A 25,086-nucleotide genomic window follows, 5' to 3' on the forward strand; every position below is an offset into this window, starting at 1 on the left:
TGAAATAATAGCTCACGATTTTGTCTAGAAAAAGACATTCTACATTTGTATATCATGGAAAGTATTGTCAAATGTACCAGCAAAAGTAAAACACAAAATTAGTCCTTAAAATTAGTTTTGAGTAGACAAAACAGTAGATAAACTGATGTTGTCATGTGTGTGAGTCTGTGGTTCACAAGGCTGCGGTGCCATGGGACATCTTCAGAAATGATGAACTGAGGTCTGGAATACAGCTGACAGACTGTGTGAACAATGAATACTGAATATGTCTTTGACAGGAAGTCAAACTCCTGGCCTGACGGACACTAGATCAGAAGACACTTCATATCAGACATCTGGATGAATGATCCCAGAATAATCTGTTAGGTTAAATCATTAAGAACTGTTCAAATGATAGGTGGACTGTGAGAGTGGGGCCACTACACATACACTTTTCCTAATCGCAGTAAGACTTCCTCAATAACGGCTCCAAATGGATGATAAATGGCTTGATTCTCACCCGTAAGGACTCCATGTAGGACTTGTGACAGTCTATATGCAGAGTGTGGCCGCACGTCTGCACGTATACACCCCCGTCCCAGCCAACAGACACGGACTGCAGACAGGAACTCTGGGAATTTGAAAACATGACAAAAGAGCAATCATGACCTAATGAGTGGCTTTTAACAACACAATTAAACTCTTTGACTGAACACAGAGCTTTTTCTTTGTGTTTTTTATTTTTGTCGACGTCCAAATATTATGAGAAATGATCTGTATGGCGGTATATGGCAGTGGCAGTTATATGGCAGTTTTCTCTTTGGTATCGAATATCAGTATATTTCAAGGTAAAGTTGGAAATTCCAGTTGTGGCAACACTATATATGTAGAAGCAAAAACAGTGTAAACAGTTCAAAAACTATAAATTATTTTCTTTTTAAGTGAATTAACACTTTAATTATGTTAAATATAGATCAAGAGAAAAATGAAAAGAATGAGAGAATAAATAAGACAACAGAAAGAATGATGGAGTATACAGTTGTGGTATAAAACGGTATAGAGTTGTGAATATGAGCATTATAAAATTGCAGATTGGCAGAAGAATAGTTTGTTTTAATTGCTCATTTTATAAAAGCAATCTGACATGAGAAATTGATTTGACTGCATGTCACAGTGTGCCTAACAAGGCTTTACTGAGGTAACGACAGCACTGTCATTTATTGTGGTATAGTGCATTAAAGTGTGTGTGTGTGTGTGTGTCCATATTGAGGTTGTGCCTGTATGACCGTCTGTAGTGTATAAGTGTAGAAGTAAAAAACATTCTGGCGTCTCAAACAAATAAAAGAAAGAAAATGCTTATAGTTTTATATATGCGTTATAGTGTGTTACAAAGATGTTATTGTAAGTTGTTATTGATGTGTTTATATATGGCACTTACATCTTTAAAGTAGCGTTGCATAAGGGACAGTCTAACATCATTGGTCGCTCCACATGTGTCCTCGGGGTAGATGTGCTCCTCATCTGTAGTAGGCAATCGCTTTGGCGTGTCACTACGACAACGGTGCCCCAACACTGGAATACACACACATACACACTCTTTAGAACTGGCAATCATATGTTAATTAGCTGCCAATCACCACATGTATTGCACTCAACATTTGCATACTATAATGAAGTACCATGTCAAAGTCAAAACTGTAAGGCACGTCTATGCCGATGCTTGCTGACCGCAAATCCTACCATACTGAATACTCAGCCAAAAACATTAAAAACAGACCAAAATCAGCAGTCTGTTAGTCCATCAAATCTGGAAGGACTGTTGATTTCCGGCAGAGAATTTCTCTACCGAGTCAGACCTGACTGCTAGAAAGTTGCCAGCTTGACCTTGATGCGTTTCATGAGTACTAAAGTCACATATCAAACAAATCAAAGACCAGAGATTATTCATAAAACGCAATGTTAATTTAATCACAGCACCTGCTGAGAAGTCACAGCACTTGATGAATGAAGCAATTCAAACCCTGTTGTTAAAACAAGTAGAGTAAAGTGGGTGGTTTAATGCAGTTAAACAGCTCCAGTGATCTGGACCACAACCTGAACCTGCAGATGGAAAGCTGTAATCCTACACACCGTCCTATTGGTGATAGGTAGCCACGTTTACATGCGCACTTTTTTGTTATTCCGATTAAAATCATTCGGATTGAAAGACTTAGTGGACTGTTTACATGAGACGTTATCTAAACCGATCTGGGTTTAAATATGCTGACTTTCAATCGCAATCATCACAGAGCAGTTTGTCTGCCGCTTCAGAAATGTCGACGCTGTCCTCTCCAGCAGCTGGAATGTGTTCACGGATGCCATAGCAACTCTCAACAGCCACCAGGACTAATACGGTTTTATATATTAACGGTTTATAATTAACATTACCCCTCAGAAAAATTAACTTTCCTCTCAACATTATAGCCTGCGTGTGAGCGTGGCCCGCGGTCAGTGGTGAAGCCGCGCGCTGTATATCACGTCATATAAGGACGCACACTAATCCGGTCAGGTTGTTTACATGGTTAAATTATTCGTTTCATCGGTTCATGAAAAGGTTTATCACACCCCTCTCAAACCGATTACAAATTCAATTGGTTTGGGAATTTTTATTTCGATTGAGGTGTTTATATGGAGCATTTTCATTCGGATTGGACTTTTAAGCCGATTACAGTGCTCCATGTAAACGCAACTAGTGATGCTCACTACATAGGAGTAGACAATACAGTTTCATCTGCTTTGAAACTATGTTTTCTGAAAAAATATATACACATACATACATATATTTATTTGTTATTTTTTGGTCCAGGCCCGTCTTAAGTTTGCCAATGACCATTTGGATGATCCAGAGGAGTCATGGGAGAAAGTCATGTGGTCAGATGAGACCAAAATATATCTTTTTGGTCATAATTCCACTAAACGTGTTTGGAGGAAGAAGAATGATGAGTACCATCCCAAGAACACCATCCCTACAGTGAAGCATGGGGGTGTTAGCATCATGCTTTGGGGGTGTTTTTCTGCACATGGGACAGGGCGACTGCACTGTATTAAGAAGAGGATGACCGTTATAGATCTTATTATTGTGGGATAATTCATCAATGTACGTTAAATAAATAAAAAGTTTTGACTAATGTTAATCAAAATTTTATTTGAAAACAACAGAAATATCAATGCTATGCAGGACTTCTCTTTGATTCTGCAACCGCACGTTCATCTGCTTTTTCTATGCAACTGACGCATAGAACCAAGTCCCGGCCCAACATAGCCATTACATTCAAATGTACAATAAAGAAAAAAAGATCTGTTGCGACTTTTTTATAGTGTCTGCTTGGATGCCATTTAGAAAGCAGGAGCATGCATGGTAGCTCTCTGAGATCGGCAAAGGCGCCGGCAACTTAACCTCATTTTTTTTCTTCTTATCAGTGCGAAAAAGACTCAAAATACTTGTCGATTCTGGTCATTCAGGCAAGTTTTATACATCATTATAATCTGTTAAGTTTCTACATTTATTTGTGCATGCATACAATAAAAACAACCCCCCAGAACACAATCTCTACCTCTACCTCATATATTATGGTAGCATAGTTTGTGCTGAATACAGCATGACACTTTTGCCATTAAAATGTTTTAAGCAACTGAAAAAAGTACAAATGTTAGAGCATGTCAAACCTTCAGAAGAGCCCTTAAACTGTGCAGATCCGTAAGAGTTAAAGGCTTCGGTAACTATGAAACCCCAGGGCTCAATCCTTGAAACCTCTAAATTTGTATCTCTATATGCTTCCAAATGCAATACAACAACATTGCTAAGCAGATGACACCCAAATATACTGAGCTCAATTGTACAGACCAAAGTACCACAGACTCTATATACCATCACGTAACTTGGTTTAGGCTCTGAGATACAATTGCATCACAGGCCCTGTTTAGACCTGATATTCGGATGCGTTTTGGTCACAAGTAGACCCGTTTGCACCTGGCGCTTTAATCCGTCTCTTTTGTCCACATTTTAAACCACTTCCATCATGATTTCTTAAAGGGAATGGTGTGTGGGCAGGTAAACGCATGTTTTTAAAAAAATTTTTTTATCCTTTTTATCTAACGCACAAAATGTACATATGAACGCAGAGAACTTTAGCTTTGGTTTCTGCTCTGACAGAAAGAAATCTTATATCTGTGTTAGAAATCAGGAATGGTAAGAGAACATTGTTCTTGGGTACATTTTTCGTCTTTAAAAGAAACTTAGGTCTTCAGGCAAAGAGTTTATATCCCGTCTGGCCAGCGCGCTTCCCATAATGTTTCTGCATTAGGTCAGTAGGCGGAGAGAAGGCTTCTTTTGTGGTTGTTCGAAAGCATTCGAGCACATGAGCGTTTACACTACGAAAGCAATTTAGTCGAATGCATTTTCAACTACCTCTGGACTTAGTCGAAAGTGGACATGTATTGACTTCATAATTCTACTGCAATCCAAACGATACTTTGTTGGGCGGCGGCAGGCGAGAATGCACACTTTAAGCGTAACATCAAGCAAAGCACGCTCTCTCACAGCACATATCCTGTGCAGTGAAGCCCGCGATTGCCCTTGTAATTCCATTCAAACTTTCTCAAATCAATTCTGAAAATCACTGAGGGGAGAATCACACTGCACTTTTTTCTCCCACCTCTATTAACATTTTTCATTACCAGAAGCCCTTGATGTCATCCGTTTCAATGCTGGCCTAAAATACACCAATACTGGCCAATGTTGACATAGCCACTGACACACAGCAGATGTTCATATTGGAGTGTGTGATACCTGATGAAGCCTGCAGCAGTACCACCAGTCCTGTGGGTCTGTCTTCAGTGGACGGACCGCTTTGACCACAGATCACACAGTCATACAGAACTTCAGAGTCCAAAGGTTCTGCCGAGCCCATGTCCATCACTGCATCTGCTTCAGGCGACTCTATTCAACAGAAAATCATACAAAGCAAAAGTCAGATAACATATGAAAGGAGTCTTTGAGATCATCAAATCTCCCATTAAATAAAAGTAGTTTCTTTCCAAAACCTAGTGATCTACCCACATATACAGCATTTTAGAGGTTTTAAAGGTGTTGAATGGAATTTTTTTGACTGTACTAAAGCATAAAATAGCGTTCTATGTACAGAGATTGAGGAAACATGCCAAGTTCAAATACTTATTGTATTTTAAAATGTGCGGTCCATGTCGTAATGTGTTTGTTTTTTTGCCCACTGATTCCATAAGAACTAAAAAGAATCGGCATCAATCTAAAAAGCCCCATGATTGGAGGCATATTAAAATGTAAATAAATATAAATGCAAGGCTTGTCACTTTTCATTGTCAATTGCACTCGTTCCTGTTGTGTGTTCTTAATCTGGACACCCGCATGAGCGTTGAGTCTGAGGAGGAGGGGGCGGGGCAAACAAACTCATATTTTGTGAATTTGAACTGCCACACCCATTTCAACCAGCAGCTTTCCATATTACATACTGTACCTTTAAGGCATCAAAGGTATAAAAGGAGTTCCACAACATAGACATGCAAAATATGGCTGCCATTCAAGATTCTTTGTTTTGGCCAAATTCTAGGGAAGCATCACGTGAATCCCTTACAGAGAACGCAATCCCAGAGTGCAATACGAAACATTCCAACCCAAAAAAATGCATTCAAGATTTCTGATGAGTTAAGAGAAATGTTGATTATAAATGCTCTTTCATTCAACAATAAAAAGTATTTAAAAAACAAAACAAATCCGTAGACAAAAAAACAGCTTAATAAGCTTCAGAGATCAGATGAGAACATCAATTTAGATAAAGTATCAGGGATCACCCATAATATTCAGTTTTTTGATGACGATTCTTCATCAGAAACTTTTGAAAGACTGATAAAGTTTGAAGCACATAGTAAAAAAAAAAAACACAAAAAGTATCATGGGATTCTTTAGATACTTTCATTCATTACCATGGCATCCCACTGAGCCATGGTCCCACCACAGTACTTTTTTGTAAGGGTTTGGAGTTTGTTTTACATTTATTATTTTAAAAAAGAGGAAAAAAAGAGAAGCCAAGCATAAAAGTCTGAAAAAGCTCAGTAGATTGGCAAAACTTAATTAGTTATATAATGTGGATCTGAATGACTTTTTTGCACTCTCCTGGTTAAATTAACAAACAGTTAATGAAGGTTCAGGCGGTCATGCATTAAAGGCAGTAACAGCAGAGCTAATGTTGTGTGAACCACTTTGTATTTGTGCAGTATGTGGAAGCTGAAATTAATATTCTTGGCGTGTGAAGTGATGGTAAGGCTCGAAGAATGGTTTGACAACCACTCGCTTAAACGGTCTGTAACTATAAAAGTGCATTTCCCTTAATATCAGAATTACTTTTAATAAAGTGATACATGCTTGTTTTTTCATATATATATATATATATATATATATATATATATACACATACATACATACACACATACAGGTCCTTCTCAAAAAATTTGCATATTGTGATAAAGTTCATTATTCTCCATAATGTAATGATAAAAATGAAACTTTCATATATTTTAGATTTATTGCACTCCAACTGAAATATTTCAGGTCTTTTATTGTTTTAATACTGATGATTTTGGCATAAAGCTCACAAAAACCCAAAATTCCTATCTCAAAAAATTAGCATATCATGAAAAGGTTCTCTAAACGAGCTATTAACCTAATCATCTGAATCAACTAATTAACTCTAAACACCTGCAAAAGATTCCTGAGGCTTTTAAAAACTCCCAGCCTGGTTCATTACTCAAAACCGCAATCATGGGTAAGACTGCTGACCTGACTGCTGTCCAGAAGGCCATCATTGACACCCTCAAGCGAGAGGGTAAGACACAGAAAGACATTTCTGAACGAATAGGCTGTTCCCAGAGTGCTGTATCAAGGCATCTCAGTGGGAAGTCTGTGGGAAGGAAAAAGTGTGGCAAAAAACGCTGCACAACGAGAAGAGGTGACCGGACCCTGAGGAAGATTGGGAAGATGAAGATTTGGTTTTTCAGCACAACCTGGTAAATGGTTTACTGACCATGGTATTACTGTGCTCAATTGGCCTGCCAACTCTCCTGACCTGAACCCCATAGAGAATCTGTGGGATATTGTGAAGAGAAAGTTGAGAGACGCAAGACCCAACACTGGATGAGCTTAAGGCCGCTATCGAAGCATCCTGGGCCTCCATAACACCTCAGCAGTGCCACAGGCTGATCGCCTCCATGCCACGCCGCATTGAAGCAGTCATTTCTGCAAAAGGATTCCCGAGATAGTTGTTAAGTTTAGGTATTGTGTAGGATTAGGGCTGTAGAATAAGGTCATGCTGAATTAAGGCATTAATATGTGCTTTATAATTACTAATAAACAGCCAATATAATAGTAATATGCATGCTAATAAGCAACTAGTGCATAATGAGAACTGGACCCTAAAATCCAGTTCCAGTACTTCTGTGATAATTTGAATAATCGTAAACATAAATAATAACCATGTGGTTGAAAAGACTGAAGCGATCGGATCGATTCGAGATCTCAAACTTTTAACATTTATTCGTGCAGCTCTACCACAAGCAAAGCACTGGCTTCCACCTTCAACTCTATAGTATAAAGATTCCAGTCAACACAGATATAATGCACGTAGTTACTTATTATTAAAAGTCTGCTTCCATTAATTACATTTTCTAAATCACTCGTAGTCCTAAACGTTAAAGAACATGTTCAATTTCAGAGCAAATAGAGGCTTTGTAAATGTCAGTGTGTGTTTGGATTGATTTATAGCTTAAGGTGCACTGATAGTGGCAGGAAGTCTATGGGGAAATGAAACGTTTGTGTTAGAAAGTTAATGTGACAGTGTTTGCCTGAGGCGGCCTGCCAGGTACTGCTGCCCTCTACACGCACACACACGTCCTAAAAAACACTATAATACAACATACTACGACAACTAGTCGTCACGTGTGGACAATTTGTGACATTTGTGCACAGTAAAACAGGTCAAAACATCACATTTCATGAAGGTGAAACTAGTTTGTTGATTAGATAATCCATTCATCCATTTCCATCCAGGAGACCTTGTTCCTCAGAAAAACACACAAGCATACACCAACTCACGGGTTATTGCAGACTGATTTTAGAGTGAACTAGATTAATGAACGAACCTGACCACCAGATCACCAATAAATAAAGTATTTATCACAAAGCAGTTAAGCAGATACAACTTCAGGGTTCTTGCAGGTTTCAGTAAGTTAAATTTAAGACCTTTTTAAGACCTTTTAAGACCATTATGAGTGAAATTTAAGACCTTTTTAAGACCTTTTAAGACCATTATGAGTGAAATTTAAGACCAACACCACGCATTACTAAAAGCATTATAAATGATCTCAGAAACTCTCAAACATTCTATTTTTATTGATTCAGTTATAGAAACATTAAATAAACTCAGAAACTGATATCAAAATACTGAGTCCGATATTTTCGCATGCGGTTTTTCGTATTCCGAAAAATTAGTTACGCACAGAGATCTTGCACACTGAGTCCGATGCGTATTAATGAATGCGTTGCGGGGATAAAAACGCAAAACAAGACAAAGTGAGGTCTAGTGAGGATAATTTGTTTGTCCTGAGGAGATGTGGAGAGACTCCTGTGATCGCGGAGAGTTTCCCCTCCTTATCAAGCGGGATCAAGACCGACCGATTAAAAGTGTCAGTTTGATGCTTTGCTAGCGATACTGGAGACACATATTAAAAAGAAGACCACTAATTTCCGTGAATCAATTGATCCCGAACACCTGGCATGTCTATGGATCCGATCACACACACACAGAGCTTTACAGAGACTTGATGTGCTATAATTATAGCTGTGATATAATAATATTATTTGTGGTATTTTTGCTAGAATAATAATTTACGCACTTCCAAAAATAAATTCGACCTCACGTTATGTCAATCACGCTTGCACACTGCCTCCGAAACTTTCGTGCGTCAAAAAATTTTTTGGAACAGGTTCGATTTTCTGCGTTTTCGCATCCGTAAAAACGCATTTTGAGATGTTTTGACAACTCAGAGCCACCATACATATTATTCTAGCAAAAATGCTACAAATATTTTTATATCACAGCTATAATTATAGCACATCAAGTCTCCCCTAACGAAAGGAAAATATATTTACCAATATATTTTCTTGAAATATATTTTAATATATGGAATAATATATTGATGGCATTATAAAATATATTATATATTCATGCAATATATTGGAAAATATACAAATGATGGCCGCTTTCAATATATTACAATATATTGGAAAATATAAATATTAAATCCCATAACGTTATATGTGAATATATTGCATGATATTTTCAAATATATTGCAATATATTTTTGTTTCGTAAGGGTCTGTAAAGCTCTGTCTGTCTGTCTGTGTGTGTGTGTGTGTGTGTGTGTGATCGGATCCATAGACATACTGCCAGGTGTTCGGGATCAATTGATTCACAGAAATTAGTGGTCTTCTTTTAAATATGTCTCCAGTATCGCTAGCAAAGCATCAAACTGAGCCACTGAAACTGCAACTTTGAATCGGTCGATCTGGATAATCCCGCTTGATAGGGAAACTCTCCTCTCTACGCGATCACAGGGAGAAGGGTCTGACTGCAGAGCCGCAGAGCCACAGTTTTACCCCAACCACAGTTTTACCACAGCAGTTCTGACCGCGCATGCGCATTGCGTCGCGAGAGTCTTACATTTCTTCGAGAAGATGCATGTTACGGTACTGGAGGGGAATAATTTCCCGAATTATTCTAAATGCTCATATTGCTGCGACCAATTCCACTGTCCGTTTTGCTCGATTAAACATTATAAACCATCTGGAGAAAATCACCTCAAGCGCCATCTTAAATCACATTTTAACCGGGCAGTCCAACACGAAGGTAAGTGACGCTAACTTTAAGTTAGCCAACTGTTAGAACTTTAGAAAGCTAATGCTAATGTATTCTGCGTGAAATAGTTATCGATAAGTAGCTATAACTAAGTTAAGTAACGTAGCCTGTACAATGTCTTGTCATCCTTAACAGATATTATTTTGTAACGTTACCCCCGTTGTGTTCATTTCATGGTAACGTTAACTAGTTTTGTGTTCCCTGTCCAAAATGACTGCCCCTTTATAGCAGATTATAAATTCGTAATAATACGTTTATTATCACCTAATGTTGTGATAGATCTTTTTTATATATCAATGTATGTTTTTATGAACAAGTTGAACTTAGTTATTTATGGCGCGTAAATGTACTAAAAAATACTAGTTTTTGAGTAAAACATGATGGATTATTTTGACTATAACAATTTATAAATCATATACTATCATCAAATGTGATGTATATTTTTAGCAACTTAAATTATTGTGAACAGCACAAGTTTTGAACTTCTGTTTATTTTGTATGGCTTTTTTTTTTTCTTTTTTTTAAGAAAAAAACATAATATATGGACCATTTTGACTTAAACAAATACTCGTATAAAACATATTGTGCTCCTTATCACAAACTGTTTTGTAATACAAATGTATGTTGTGTGTTCATATGTCATTGTGTGAACAAAAAGCATGGAACCTTATGACAATCAGATTAAATGAAAAATTGTAAATCGTACACATTTGACCAGAACACAGACCCAACATTTCATTGAGTATGTTTTCTTATGTTACAGGATACACTATTCACCGGTGTGGCTTAGGCTGTAGATCACAACTCCATTACCACTGCATGTACTGTCAGTCTATGCTGCTGCGTAAGGAAGACTTTAAAAAACATTTAACTGTGTGCCAGACTAAGCAGTCAACCTCAGTGCCACTTTCAGAGCCATGTTCTGCCAGCACAGTGCCTTGTCCACCCAGTGCAGAGTCAACCTCAGTGCCACTTTCAGAGCCATGTTCTGCCAGCACAGTGCCTTGTCCACCCAGTGCAGAGTCAACCTCAGTGCCACTTTCAGAGCCATGTTCTGCCAGCACAGTGCCTTGTCCACCCAGTGCAGAGTCAACCTCAGTGCCACTTTCAGAGCCATGTTCTGCCAGCACAGTGCCTTGTCCACCCAGTGCAGAGTCAACCTCAGTGCCACTTTCAGAGCCATGTTCTGCCAGCACAGTGCCTTGTCCACCCAGTGCAGAGTCAACCTCAGTGCCACTTTCAGAGCCATGTTCTGCCAGCACAGTGCCTTGTCCACCCAGTGCAGAGTCAACCTCAGAACCCAGTGCAGAGTCAGCTGACCATGGCATTCATGCAGCCACAAGAGTCCATGTGAGACCAGTTGTCCGGGAAAGGTGTCCTATGTGCAATGTGGTTATGAATAAACGTAACATTAGAAAGCACATTGACCGTAAGCACACCAACCAGGTTTTGGACGTGAATTCCAAACGCCACCTCAGGAGTGAGTGTATTGATGAGGTTAATGGTATATATTCTGTCCAAAAGACTTTCCTTGGTCACAGTGTCCCTCTTCATGTCCAGAATAAAACATGGGGTGAAAATCATCGTGTGACCTGTGAGTCACAAGAATGTCAAGGAAACATGGATTTGGCATGGAGGAGTGGCATTAAAGCATATAGATGTGTACATCTGAGGTCAGTCACTTACTGTACCAACACAGCTAAGCTTGACACACTACGGGAGGATTCACTGGCAAAGATGGTGCAAACCAAATGGTTTACTGAAGAAACCAGGAAGAATTGCCTTGCCCGGCAAAGCCTATCCAGAGAGAACAATGTCCCTTTATCTGTGTGCCTAAATTTTGGATTTCCTCAAATCAAGAAAATAGTATCTGTATTTGAGCCCACAGTGTCCTATTACAGTGTTCTTAGACGAGTTATGGTGGTGTACAACACCAAATTAAACTCGTGGCATTGTCCATGTTCAAAAACAAAACGTTCCTGTCCACATATTTATGTGGCCAAGTGGCATTTTTTCCAAGAGCAGCCTGAATTGTTTAGGACAGTCAGAAGCACAGAAGAAGCGGTGGATTCAGTTGGTAAAACAGACAAGCATGAATGTCTGGGCGGGACAGAGGAGGGAGTGACCAGTCCATTGTATCCACCAAAAGGTGATGGCCTGAGCAGTATGGTGAAATACATACTAAAAGACAAGAAGCTTCCTGCTGTGCTGCCTGATCATTTACGCCTCCCATCAAAAGAACTCCAGTACCCAAAACAACTGGTTCCAGAGGAAATGATATGCCAGAGGTGTCCAGGGAATGTGCCTCTCAGTGAACCGATCCTCATCACTGACAAAGCGAGAATCCTCACCAGCTTTGGCATTATTGAAGGTAGGTTACAATTCTATCCAGCAGCTTTTACAATGTCATGCTCTGACAAATGTGCCTAATATGTAAACATATTGCTCAGTTAACGTTATTGTATCTCCTGTTGAATCATCCAATCACTAGATGTGTCCACTTACTGCAAACGTTGCCCAGTCTGTGCCTTGTGTTACCGTTACCAAGAGTGGAAAGACGGTGTGCACAATTTCAGTGACCGGATATTGCTAGACCTGCCCTTGTGTGTCTCATTGAGAAACCTACTTCAGGTAATGTCTTTGGATATCTAAATTATAACTAAAAGTTATAACCTAAAGTTGCTTAAAGTGTAAACTATATAGGGAGCCCAAATTAGCCTAAATTCATTTTACATCAAAGAGCGGCAAAACAGCATTTATATATAAAATATTGATACATATACATACGTCTGAACTTTTACACATTTTGACACGTTGCAACCACAAACAAAAATTTATATTATTGGAATTTTATATGATAGACCAACACAAAGTGGCACATAATTGTGAAGTGAAAGGAAAATGATAAATGGTGTCCAAACATTTTTCCAAATATCTGAAAAGTGTGGCGTGCATTTGTATTCAGCCCCCATCAATAAATACTTTGCATATATAATTTTATGTAGTTTTTTTTATATACACACACACACACATATATATATATATATATGGTTTACATAAGTTTACATAAGATTATATGGGGCGGCAGTGGCTCAGTGGTTCATGTAGATTGTCTACAAACCAGGAGGTTGGTGGTTCGATCCCCGGTTCCACCTGACCAAGTGTCGAGGTGTCCATGAGCAAGACACCTAACCCCAGCTGCTCCCGACGAGCTGGATGGTGCCTTACATGGCTGACATCGCCGTCGGTGTATGAATGGGTGAATGTGAGGCGATATGTAAAGCGCTTTGGATGGCCATAGGGTCTGTTGAAAGCGCTATATAAATGCAGTCCATTTACCATATATATAATCTTATGTAAACCAACTTTTATATATCGAGATTAATCGTTTGCCATCCCTAATACATATATTGTGATTTTTTTTCCCCATCCAGGTACATACAGCAGTCAGCAGAGCAGTAGATTACCTTCAGCTTACCACAGGAGTAAAGTTCCCCTCAAAGGATGCAGTGCTCCATGCGTATCTGCACTTTGAGGCCCTCACAGATCATGACTACAACTATTCCTGTGTGACCTGTGGGGATCACCCTGCTGTGGTCATAATGGATTTGCACAAAAAAGGTGCCTTCCATTTGTCAAGTAAGTATGTTTCTGCTTAATGTACTGATATAACTGTTGTCAGTTTTTTGTAAATTAATATTGAAAATCGTTTTTATGTTTCTCTTCTTTACTACTGAAGTAAGTGATCTGGAAGATCCTCCTGAGAGTTACAATGGGGAAGTGGATTGTGACATGTTTTGGAATGCTTTGGCCATGGAGATGATTGGTCGTGGATTTGTAAAAAGTAATTAAAGCTTAAGTACACCGTATGATACCAATACCATTTGCATAATAGACTAAGATGTATTAACAAATAACTTTCTGGAATTTTGTAAAGGTTCAAAAGAGAACCCATTTTTGGTCCCACCAAGTTATAACTTTTGGGCTCCATGGATCGGTCCACGCACAAGGTCAGACATTGTACTCAATACAGAGTTTGCCAAAATACATGCCCCAAAATCTGCAGCTGAAGTGCAAGAGATCACAGTCACAGAGGACCGCCGAACAGATGAGCTTTCTAAACAAAAGGTATGTCTGTATTGAATCAACAATGCTTACTCAAAACATAGATGCACTTCTGGATAGATGCCTAACTGCATTTTGAAGTAAATCTATATTACTCTTAACTAACCTAATCTCTTCCTATTGGGACTGCTTTATATTGACATGTTGTTCGTTGTCTTACATTGTTGACTAGGTGGGAGTTTTACGAAAGCTGTGTAGAGAGTGTGGCTTAGATGCCACAGGTTCCCGTAATGATATTCTTCTCAGAATTTCCCGTGAGATGAAATCAAGACATGCTTACGACAAAATATTTCAAAAAATTTGGGCTGCCTCAGGTAATCCCATTTTTGCATTGAAATATAAAGTGTTGGTGAAACGTGCATACTTTGTTATGCTATTTAAAAAATTGTACAAACACATACATTTACTTGTTTGAGGTTTAACCTGGTAGAAATGGAAAGGATTTGCCATGTAAAACCTATTTACATACATAATGTGTTAATAGCCATTTCTTTTTTCTAACCCTTGTTATTTGTGGCATTAACACATATTTTCTCAGGAGGATGGGCAGTCGTCCTGTGCCCATGTGGGATTGTGTATAGCATAAAGCACAACATTCGTTCTGAGAGTCCACGTGACTTTGCCGATATCCTTCTGTCATGGAGGCACATGCCGAATGTGGCTATATATGACTTTGCACGTGGACTGGCCACCCACACTAACTTGAGGGAACCTGAAAAGGTGCCCTTTAGCCCCTTTGAAGGACGCTTACTGGCACCTTCTGCAGAAAGAATAGCTCTGGCAAAACAAGGAAAGGTGAAGGTATCATTACCTTGGCTGGAAAGCTCCAAAATAGTCCCGGACAGGGGAGGTCATCCAGTGACTGGCTCAGCAGAGCATTATTGCTTGTATGACAAGTTCCATGAGGCGAATACCAAAGATGACAGGGATCTTCTGCGTAAAATTTCCTTGGTCCCACAGCTGGCTGGGAAAGTAAATAGCCAAGTGGCAGAGCAGTTTTTTGCAAAACTTAAAAAATATAACTACTTCCTGAACATGAGCCAACCATCTACCCATGTATTCTTGATGAGGAACATTGTTCACCACATGAATACACAAAAAAACAATGCAAGGTTGGAGAGAATCCAGAAGACTTTTGGAGTAGAGGTGTCAATGAACATCCACGGCCAAGCTGTGATGGGTGAGCAAACTGTTCCATGTTTGCCAGTGAAATAGCAGGCTGTTATGGCAATATCTTCAATAAATGTATATCTTTGACTTGCAGCAGATCATTTGTTTTAAGATTAATTATATTAGAAATTAATCTGCTATAATTGTTATTTTAGGAACTGCAGTTTCCACTGAGATTCCTACTGAAGTACACCCTACACAGATGCCAATTTCAGTTGGTGAGAGTGACATTGGATGGATGTTAGCCTGTAAAGTCCTGGATCATGTGCTTAATCTGGTTTTCTGTATACCAGAAACATTTCCGGTATGTGGTGATGAATGTCGAAGCCTGACATCCCTGGATAACATCTGTACTACAAGAGCATCATGGAACTTCACTTTACATGCTGGTCAGAAGGCACTGGTATGAATGTTTATAAAATATACCACCAAAATAAATTGTAGATTTTTTTTCATTGATAAATAATATTTGAGAATATCTGAACATCGTTTCAAGCTTGATTATGTCCTGGACACAAAGAGGACTCCAGATGAGCCAATAGTAGACGTTGGCACAACCACACTGAAACGCTCTGACTTCTTGTCATTGGGTCTACATCAACAAGTCGAGGCAACAGTAAGTTCAATTTACTGCCACATAAGAAATGCTACACATACATTTTGAACATAATTGCCTCTTAATCGAAACAATTTTACAGATTGCCAATTGCTGTTTCCAAATGATAAGCGAAATTGGAATACATCAGGTATATGGATATTGATGATTACACTCGCTGAAGACATTTAGCATGTTACGTATTGTTTCAGTTCTAATAAGTATTGAATTGATTCATTGTCAGGGAAAGGATGTACATGCCATTGATGCCTATGTTATAGCAACCTGGATGCCCCCTTTGAAAGCAGATCCAAATCTGTCTCTTCCAGTAAGTGATCACTTTCTTTTTAATTTATTTTTGTTTCAAATTCACTTTGATGCTTTAAAGGAACACGCCGACTTTTGGGATCAAAGAAAATCACAACTTTTAATTTCCGTCAGTCTTTTTTCTCTTATCAAACTTTAGGGGATATGCAGAATAAGCTTAAGTCCCAAAAAGTCGGTGTGTTCCTTTAACACATTTGTTTTTTTGTGGCCATTAATATGAAAACTGTTATATCTACTTCCTGTATGCATTTTCTCTTCAATATTCATTTCAATAGGTTGATGTAGCATCTAAGGACATGATTCTCCTCCCCGTGTGGAAAACAGGGCACTGGGTGTTGTGTGTAGGTTTATTTTGTTTTATTATGTGGACTGCACTGTACAACTAACTTATCATGGAATTATTAAAAACAAAATTATCAGGGAAACATTTTACTTTTGAGGCTAAGGAAATGTCATCAAATGGAATATTACACGCCTGTAGACGATGTATTTCTCAGGTCTTGAAGCCAAAAGAGAGAGTGATGCACTTTCTTTGCTCCAAAAACCTTCATGGCTACGGTGATGGCTCATATGTGGCGTGGTTCAGGTTTTACATACCCATTATAAATTTGGCTTGAGTTCAGCCGTTCAACATTCCCTGTTCCACTGTTCAAATGTTCTTGGTTTGCTTGTTTGGCTTATTGGTTGCTGTTCTCTACAATATGGTAAGTACACAGACGTTTTAGGCACTTGTAAAAATATATGTATTAAACCATCTAAAACAAATGTTTGTGGAACAACTAAAGTGCCAAAAACTTGCACAGTACTCCATACTTTTTGCTTGCTGTTCAGTGTACTTTGCATGTGTTCAGTTGGTCTCAAGAATAAGTTATTAAATAGTCTTCACTGCAATCAGTTCAGCAGTGTTGTAAGACAAATTATTCAGATGTTTAAAAAAATATATATACATTGATGTTGCAGCAAATTTGCTATGACAATAGCACCAGGCCGTTGGATCGTAATGAAAAACAAGGTAAGGGTATTGTATCATTGTATTTTCATAACACGCCGTAACGTCCTAGTTGATTTCTTTGCTTTTGCTTTTCTTTGCATTTCAGCATATCCCCCATCAACTCGATATGGCATCCTGTGGGGTATTCATGATTATGGTAAGTTACCAGAATTTTATTAGGCTGTATCCAATCTGTTCTATAGAAAAACTAACAATAATATTAATAATAATATTGCAAAAATGAATACGTTTCAGTATGCCCTGCACATCGTATTGAATGAGCCTGTGGATTTCACTGCTGTAAGTCCTATTTATCCACATTACATTATTATTGTTACTGTTATTCATAGTATTCATTTAAGTATTTCTTGTTTCTCAGCATGACATTCCAGTCATCAGGAGGTGGTGGTGCCTACTCCTCATGGAGAATTTTGCTCTTGGAGGGTAGGATATCCGAATTATTATTATTTGTCATTTAGCAGACACTGCTATCCAAAGAGACTGTGACCCTGTAGTGAACTAACTACAGGGACAGTCCCCCCTGAAGCAACTTGGGGTAAGTGCCGTTTGGATTGGTGACAGCCTCTGGGATTGAACTCACAACCTTACGGTGTTCCATTTGGAAGCCCAGAACCCTGACCACTTGACCATCACATGCTGCATTCTGCATAACTTCATGTTCTCATTGTAGTATCTTTTTGTGTTTTGTCAGACATGGAAGGCAGTTTGCACACTGGGCTGAGGAGGCCATGGCGATTGTGTCCTGTCTCACTGACCGTCAGGTAAGCTTTTGTAAGACAAAAAAAAAAAACACGCATATATATATATATATATATATATATATACACACATTGATGTTTTCCTGCAAAGTGTTGATACAAATTCTTGACTTCTCTCGTGTGAAATCGAAGTACATTTGGGTCTGCATGGCATATGCATAAAATAATACACTTCTTTAAATGATACATTTTTTTGACATGATTGTAGTCTTGTGGACAATTGAAATACAGTACATCACATTGTGCTATTCTACAGCAAAGAAATGGAACTGCGGAAATTGAGCATGACATAGGAGCACTGGAGGGGGTCACACCACCACAGAATCTTGAGGTATGCTGTAGAGTTCTGTAGTGTATATTTTTACTCAAAGTTTTAATTTGCTGAAACTAAAATTGTTAATTTTGGAATATTTTTCATAAAGAACGAGAATGTGATGAGCAACATCAGAGAAGGTGTTGAATGGTTAAAGGAAAATCACCAGCTGTTGAAGAGCAAATACTTGCCACCACGTATTGTCTGCATGGAGGAGGAAGATGCTCTGAATGCCCTTGCTCGACTGTGTTCACATTGTGAGGAACTTCTGGATGAGGATGATGAAATAAGGGCCCCATTTTATTTCACATTCAAAAACAAAGAGGACATGCACTTATTCATGTCAGAGGTTAGGGACAAGAAAAATGCTAGAGTGTCATCCTTTTATAACCCTGAAATTTAATTTTTTTTTTTTTTTTTTTTTTTTTATTGCACTTGTTTAATTTTATAGTTAGTGATCAATTGTAATGGTACAATAATAAAATGTTTAAAATGTAAATTGTAAATAAAATTGTATTCTTGTTTTTGTCTCCAACAAATTGATAATATGCTCACACTTTCAGCCTGGTTAAAAGTAAGTTTTATGTGTGTTCAAGTTTATGCATTTACCCCAGCCAAAATTAATCAACTTAAGGAATTAGTTATCTTGATGTTAGACTAATAATTATAAAATTCTAAAAACCTTTTAAATGTCTATTCTAAAGTTAGACTTTTTTTATACCAAGCTTTGAAATACAATGTGCGTTTATTATACCAGGATGTTCGTTTTTGGAGAAAAAACATAAAAGATTTAAGTGTTCATTGTTTTATTTCAGTAAAGGAGCCTAAAGGCCTTCAGCAACAGCAGATGCAAAAAAAATAATAGCATGAGCAACAATAATCAATAGATCGTTTTAAGACAGAACTAAGATTTAAAAATCAAATGTATCAGCATGAAACTACTGTTGTGAAACTGCGCATGCGCGGGTCAAAACCGCTGTAGTGAAACTACGCATGCGCGGGTCAAAACCGCTGTTGTGAAACTGCGCATGCGCGGGTCGAAACAAAATCGCTGTAGTGAAACTACGCATGCGCGAGTCAAAACCGCTGTTGTGAAACTGCGCATGCGCGGGTCAAAACAAAATCGCTGTAGTGAAACTACGCATGCGCGAGTCAAAACCGCTGTTGTGAAACTGCGCATGCGCGGGTCAAAACCGCGGCTGGGGTAAAACTGTGGCTCTGCAGACAGATATTATTGATCACAGGAGTAACGTTAGATGAACCCATTATCTCCTCAGCACAAACAAATCATCCTCACTAGACGTCACTTTGTCTTGTTTTGCGTTTTTCCCCGTAACACATTCATTAATAAGCATCGGACTCAGTGTGCAAGGTCTCTGTGCGTGACGAGTTTTTCGGATCACGAATATGAAAAAACGCACGCGAAAATATCGGACTCAGTGTGCAAAGACCCATGTTCTTTGAAAACGCGCGTAGACACAAGTGCATACCAGACAAAACAACCAACCTATGATAGGGGCGGATCTACGGTTGGGCCTGAGATTGACAGCTGCCCACCCAGTCAGATCAAATACATCAGAATACATTACGCTTAACCCTATTAGAATGCGAGTGTTGGCGCCAGCATATTAAAGCGCTATTTGACCGTAAATCCTCAACATTTGGCGCGCTTAAAAAAAATCCTTGAAGACAAATAGCGCTTTTTGCCAAAATATGGATTATTACGGTAATTTCTTGCTTTCCGTTTGCCAATCGCAGCTTTCTGAAAAGCTGAAGGAAAAGTGTAAGGAGTAAAAATGCATGAAGCAGTCGGGTAAAGAAAACTAAAAGGTTTTGTTTCTGAACGGAAGTAAAAGTTTTAAGACTTTGGTAAATTAAATTTAAGACCTAGGATGAAAATCTGGGCGTTTTTAAGACTTTTTAAGGCCTTAAATGTAACTTTCTGAATTTAAGACTTTTTAAGACCCCGCGGGAACCCTGAACTTAAAGGGATAGTATATCCAAAAATGAAAATTAGCCCGTGATTTACTCGAAGTCATCCTAGGTTTAAATGACATTCTTCTTTCAGACGAATACAATCAGTTGCATTAAAAAAAGTCCAGGCTAATCAAAGCTTTATAATGGCAGGGATTGTTGCTCTGTTTTTGAAGTCCATAAAAATGCATCCGTCCGTCAAATAACGTGCTCCACACAGTTCTGTGGGTTAATAAAGGCCTTCTGAAGCGAATCGATGTGTTCGAGTAAGAAAAAAATACATTTTTAAAACTTTATAAAGTAAAGTTTCGACCGATTTCAATGATCTATGCAATGATCAGTTTCATAGAAATATGCTAAGCTATGCTAAAAATGTGGAAAATTATTATATTTTCAAAAAAAATAAGTTTATTTATTTATTTATGTTTTTTTCAGTTAACATTTATTTAATTTTAAGTAATGAATATTTTTTAATGGTTTTAGTTAATTATTATAACTTATAATAGTTAACCAAAACCATTAAAATTCTTCATAACTTTAATTTATAACCCTGATTCTTTAATGAATGTTTCAAATACTATTTTTAATCTTTCCTCCTGATTATGAATGAAATGGGAATGAAATTAAATAGTTTATTGTATAACCAAAAAAGTATATATAATGCGTGACTTAATTTTAAACAAGCTTGAAATACACCGTGACTCTTATTTTGAAAATGTCTGCAACTTACTACAGACTCTTTTCACAGACTGTGATGATGCGTTTTAAAGGTCCCATGTCATGGGTTGTTTTATTGTTTGATAATGTGTCTTGGGGTGTGCTTATAATGTTTGTATGGTTTTTACATCAAAAAATGTCATAATTTAGAAATAAAAGGCATTTTTGCTATACTGATATTAGCCCTCTGTTTGGAATGCTCTGTTTCAAGGGGCGTGTCTGCTGTGAGTGTTCAGTGAAAACACCCACTGCTGTGATTGGCTGACATCTTTACATTTGAAATGAGGAGGGGGCGTGTTCTTTGAATGCTCTCTCTAGTTTAATCATTTAAATAACAGATTTGTTTCATGCTGCTAACAGAAACAATGTGAAGTTGTTGGTTTTAGTCACTGGCTTGCTTCACTGATGCATCAAGACGGCCAGCTGCAGGACTGACAGTTTTAAACGATTTAGAAAGAAAGTCTGTGTGAACTTGAATGATTGGCTACACATCAGAACTTACTGATCCCAGATCAGGCATTAATGAACACTGTTACTCAGTGTTTGTGGCGGTGCTGTTGAATCCGTATGATAAAGCCTGTGCTGCTGATGTCCACTGATAAACTGAATCCTTACGGATTATAATTTTCTGGAACCAAGTTAACTATAAACTGTAGCCATTGATCTCTAGGTACAGCGTCCGTGGGAAGGCCAAACAAAGGTGATTTGACTCCGGGATGAAAATAACCTCAAGGGGGTTATCTAGCACTCGGAAAGCGTTCCACCCATAGGGGCTGCCATTGCTAACCAAGCCATCACCTGCTGTTAGCATCCCATTGACTCCCATTCATGTTTGAGTCACTTTGACAGTGAATAACTTTACATCTGAGACGTTTAAAGACTCCATTTGTCTATTGTTTATTTCTAAAGAAACACGACAATGCATAAAAGGCTCCGTTACCTTGTATCTTACACTATCGCCCCGCAGAAGCTGTTTTTGTAAAAATAGGCTAACGATTGCGTCATAACCAACGCGACTCTGTCGCACAGTTGAGAAATTACCGTATAGACCTGAGGAGACGCTCGCAGGCAATCTTTTACTGTCTATGAGACAGTCGGGGGGACGTGGAAACATAAAGTCTGATAAAGTCAAGGGGGAAGAATGGAGAGAAGCCCATAGTGAGCCAAAAGCAACGGGACAAAACATTTAAACAACGTGATTCAGATTTCACTTTCCACAACTACTAGAAGACCTACAGCTGTCAGACAGGAGGCTCACGTCACATCTACGTCGTCAAGCTCAGTCTGAGCCGGCGCAGTTCGCTCAGCCATCAGGAAGTGAGTGCTCCTAGGTTGACTTCATTTTTTCGCCGTTGACGTCAATGGGATCGCTCTGTCCATTTCTTTTACTGTCTATGAAAATAACAGCGTTTAAATGGCATGGCGACAAACACACTCTATAAAAACAACGCTTCCTATTCTCGACCTGCGAGAGCAAAAGGACAACGCCCCCGAATCTGCGTGTTCTTGTGGGCAGAGGGTTCGTCAACAAACGGTTTTAGTTGCGTCATTAAAGCAGGAAGTGCAGGGCTGTAGTCCAAACCGGCCGTTCGCTGTAGGCTTTGAAAGGGAACTTCTGTTAAATAAAATATCTCGCTTGGCATTGAACTTTGAGCTTTATAATTTTACAGGTATTATTTCTGCTCCAACAGCAACATTACACACTAACTAAAGTTTGAAAGATGGAATCGCAAAGAACAAGACCTTTAATGGTCATCAATATCGTAAATCCTGCAAAAAAAAAATATATATATATTTTTTTTGAAATGTACATAAAGTATACAATAATTTTAGTATAAAGTATTTGTGTTGTTTTTGCATCAAATTACAAAAAACAAGTTACCGCTGCTGTGAGGGTGTTTCTATCACAGTGTCTACAGGATTGCCGTTATCAATCTCACTATTTTTGCCTCTTTTTGAAAGTTGCGAAATCACTAGTGGCGTTTTTCTTTTGCTATTGGAGCAAATGGGAACACACAAAAAAATATATTTAATGTATTCTCTCATTCACCGCTATGAAAGTTAACCCAACTATGACGACTTCCACTCTGAGTAACTGCAGTTGCAGGCTGCTCTTATTAAAGTTCAGATAAGGGAGATAAGATATGTATCGTTACAACCGTCTAAAACATATTACTATATAAACTTCCCAAAGATCACAGTCATTATTCATCAGCATTAGTTCATTAATGTGCGCTATTCATTGATTGTGAACTGCTCTTTGAATGAATCACACATTCCCTTTCATTTCTTCAATGCGATTCTGCTGCACAGAAATGGTGACTTTTTACAATCTGGGCTTTTATTGTGGCATCAAACATTTCAGATACATCTGCCCATAAATGTCACATAGCAAACTGTGGTTGATTGGTTGCTTACATGTCAGATGGTCTGCTCCTCCAGTCTAAGTGGTGAAAATCAGCTTCAAAGTTGACCAGACTATATGCCGACCGCAACCCTGGCTTCGAGAGACTATATTATTGTCACTTAAATTGTCTTTAATGATTTTATGGATCAAATAAACTCATATCCCTCTATAAACACCTTCCCCGTTTTCACTGTCTCTGTTCTTATTACTGCAGAAAGCCGCCCAGTACTGCTCTGAGATTCATTACCATATGCACAGATGCTCAAAATGCTGGTCCAATTTATCTCATTATAATTCCAGTGCAAATATCCATGTCCAAAGTGACCTTTGATTCAAATCTGGAAAACAAATGGAGCCTGTACAGCAGAGCTCAAGAGGATGTTTTATTCTGGCAATCTCAGACACACGCACATCTATAATACAGACACCGCTCAATGTCAGTGGGGACATCAGCCATGGGCGTCTGAAGCTAATATTTCAACCAAATCTCCACGTCATTTTAGCATTTGCTGGTGACAAATGGTGAACAACAAAGACATACTGTTTCTCTTAACAGATCCGATATGATCATTATTCAAACAACCCTGCTAGTGATGCACTGATGTTTTGGCAGCCAAAATATTTGGACGACAATTTATTGAAAATTAAACAGTTTGGAGGGTTGAATCATTGACAAAATAAGTAATGTTTTATCATTACTTCTCCAACACTGGCATGTTTTGGCTGTATTTGTATCTTTTTCATGCAATACAACAGCAGGGTTTGAGAATCAGGACTGCCCGATGACCCAGGCCACTGTAAAAGACGCTCGGGAAATTTGAGAAAATTGTCATTGGCCTAATCAAAGTCTTGTCAGTTTAAACGTTCGAGTGATTTTAAACCATTCAAGACAACAAAGAGTTCTTGCGCTTGAACAGACAAATACACTAGGGATGGGCAACAGTGGTCGAGTACTCGAACATGACCGCAACAATCAATCATGAAAACGATGATCGCCCTGAATTTAAAAAATATATTTGTCTATTTTTCTGATTGGTTACTGCAGCATTGTGGGCGGTACCTGAGGTCTGATTGGTTAGCGTTAGAAAGCACGCCTTCCAGAAGTGAAACTGAAGTGCATGCTGCAGTAATGCCTGAAATCACTGTGATCATGAAATACAGTGCAAGAGAAGCAGCGCCGATCTGTCACACAGCATTATAATGAAACACGATGAAACAATGTTGTATTCTCTGTGCTTTAGTTCCCCGTGTATCAGCTGTTACAGGAAATCCACAACGAGTTACATCAGAGCGTGGTCAAGTTTATGTGCGCATCTGCGTCCTTTTCCACAGATGCAAGTTGTAAGATTACTTGCTTAATACTTGATTATATGTTGTCTATAACTAATTAATCTCATATAGGAGGCGTTTGGTTGAGTTTATTAACCAGCGAGCAGAGCGCTGCCGTTATATCGGCCGGTGTTCATTCTCTTCAGCTTCAGCTTAAATGAGAACAGCCCGATATTATCGACTCTGGGTTATGAGACGGTCATATTCTTTTTAGATAGGTGGTTTCTTTTTCAGAAGTGTTACTTTGTTTTCATTTTTTTAACAGTAGACTATGTTTTAAAGTCGTTTCCCATGGACTAGAAGCCGTGCAGTGATGTCTAATCACTTTGATCGTGAAAAATAAAATGATGTGCAGCGCCAATCTGTCATACAGCATTATAAAGAGAACACGATTGTA

At 38.5% G+C, this 25,086-nt stretch overlaps 2 protein-coding genes across 5 annotated transcripts in view; one reads left to right on the forward strand and one right to left on the reverse strand.

Annotated features, from left to right (window-relative positions):
* ubr3 (ubiquitin protein ligase E3 component n-recognin 3) overlaps positions 1–25,086 on the reverse strand; it is a 120,736-nt gene that overhangs the window by 48,309 nt on the left and 47,341 nt on the right. For all 4 annotated transcript variants that reach the window (XM_067443213.1, XM_067443211.1, XM_067443212.1 and 1 more), the window contains 3 exons: positions 4,808–4,957; positions 1,418–1,551; positions 500–610 (listed from right to left, as the gene is read on the reverse strand). In XM_067443213.1, the coding sequence (XP_067299314.1) occupies positions 500–610; positions 1,418–1,551; positions 4,808–4,957 (395 nt within the window). The remainder of the gene's footprint in view (positions 1–499; positions 611–1,417; positions 1,552–4,807; positions 4,958–25,086) is intronic.
* Positions 10,782–17,586, forward strand: LOC137075781 (uncharacterized). Its single transcript, XM_067444735.1, has 17 exons — positions 10,782–12,333; positions 12,454–12,593; positions 13,397–13,601; positions 13,702–13,806; positions 13,900–14,090; positions 14,260–14,401; positions 14,626–15,267; positions 15,413–15,475; positions 15,551–15,660; positions 15,754–15,873; positions 15,956–16,003; positions 16,097–16,180; positions 16,455–16,520; positions 16,677–17,191; positions 17,277–17,327; positions 17,426–17,470; positions 17,550–17,586. The coding sequence occupies exons 1-14, from the start codon at positions 10,782–10,784 to the stop codon at positions 16,794–16,796; spliced, it is 3,588 nt and encodes a 1,195-aa protein (XP_067300836.1). The 3' UTR covers positions 16,797–17,191; positions 17,277–17,327; positions 17,426–17,470; positions 17,550–17,586.

Source organism: Pseudorasbora parva, chromosome 5, assembly GCF_024679245.1.
Source record: "Pseudorasbora parva isolate DD20220531a chromosome 5, ASM2467924v1, whole genome shotgun sequence".
In the NCBI taxonomy this organism is placed as follows: domain Eukaryota; kingdom Metazoa; phylum Chordata; class Actinopteri; order Cypriniformes; family Gobionidae; genus Pseudorasbora; species Pseudorasbora parva.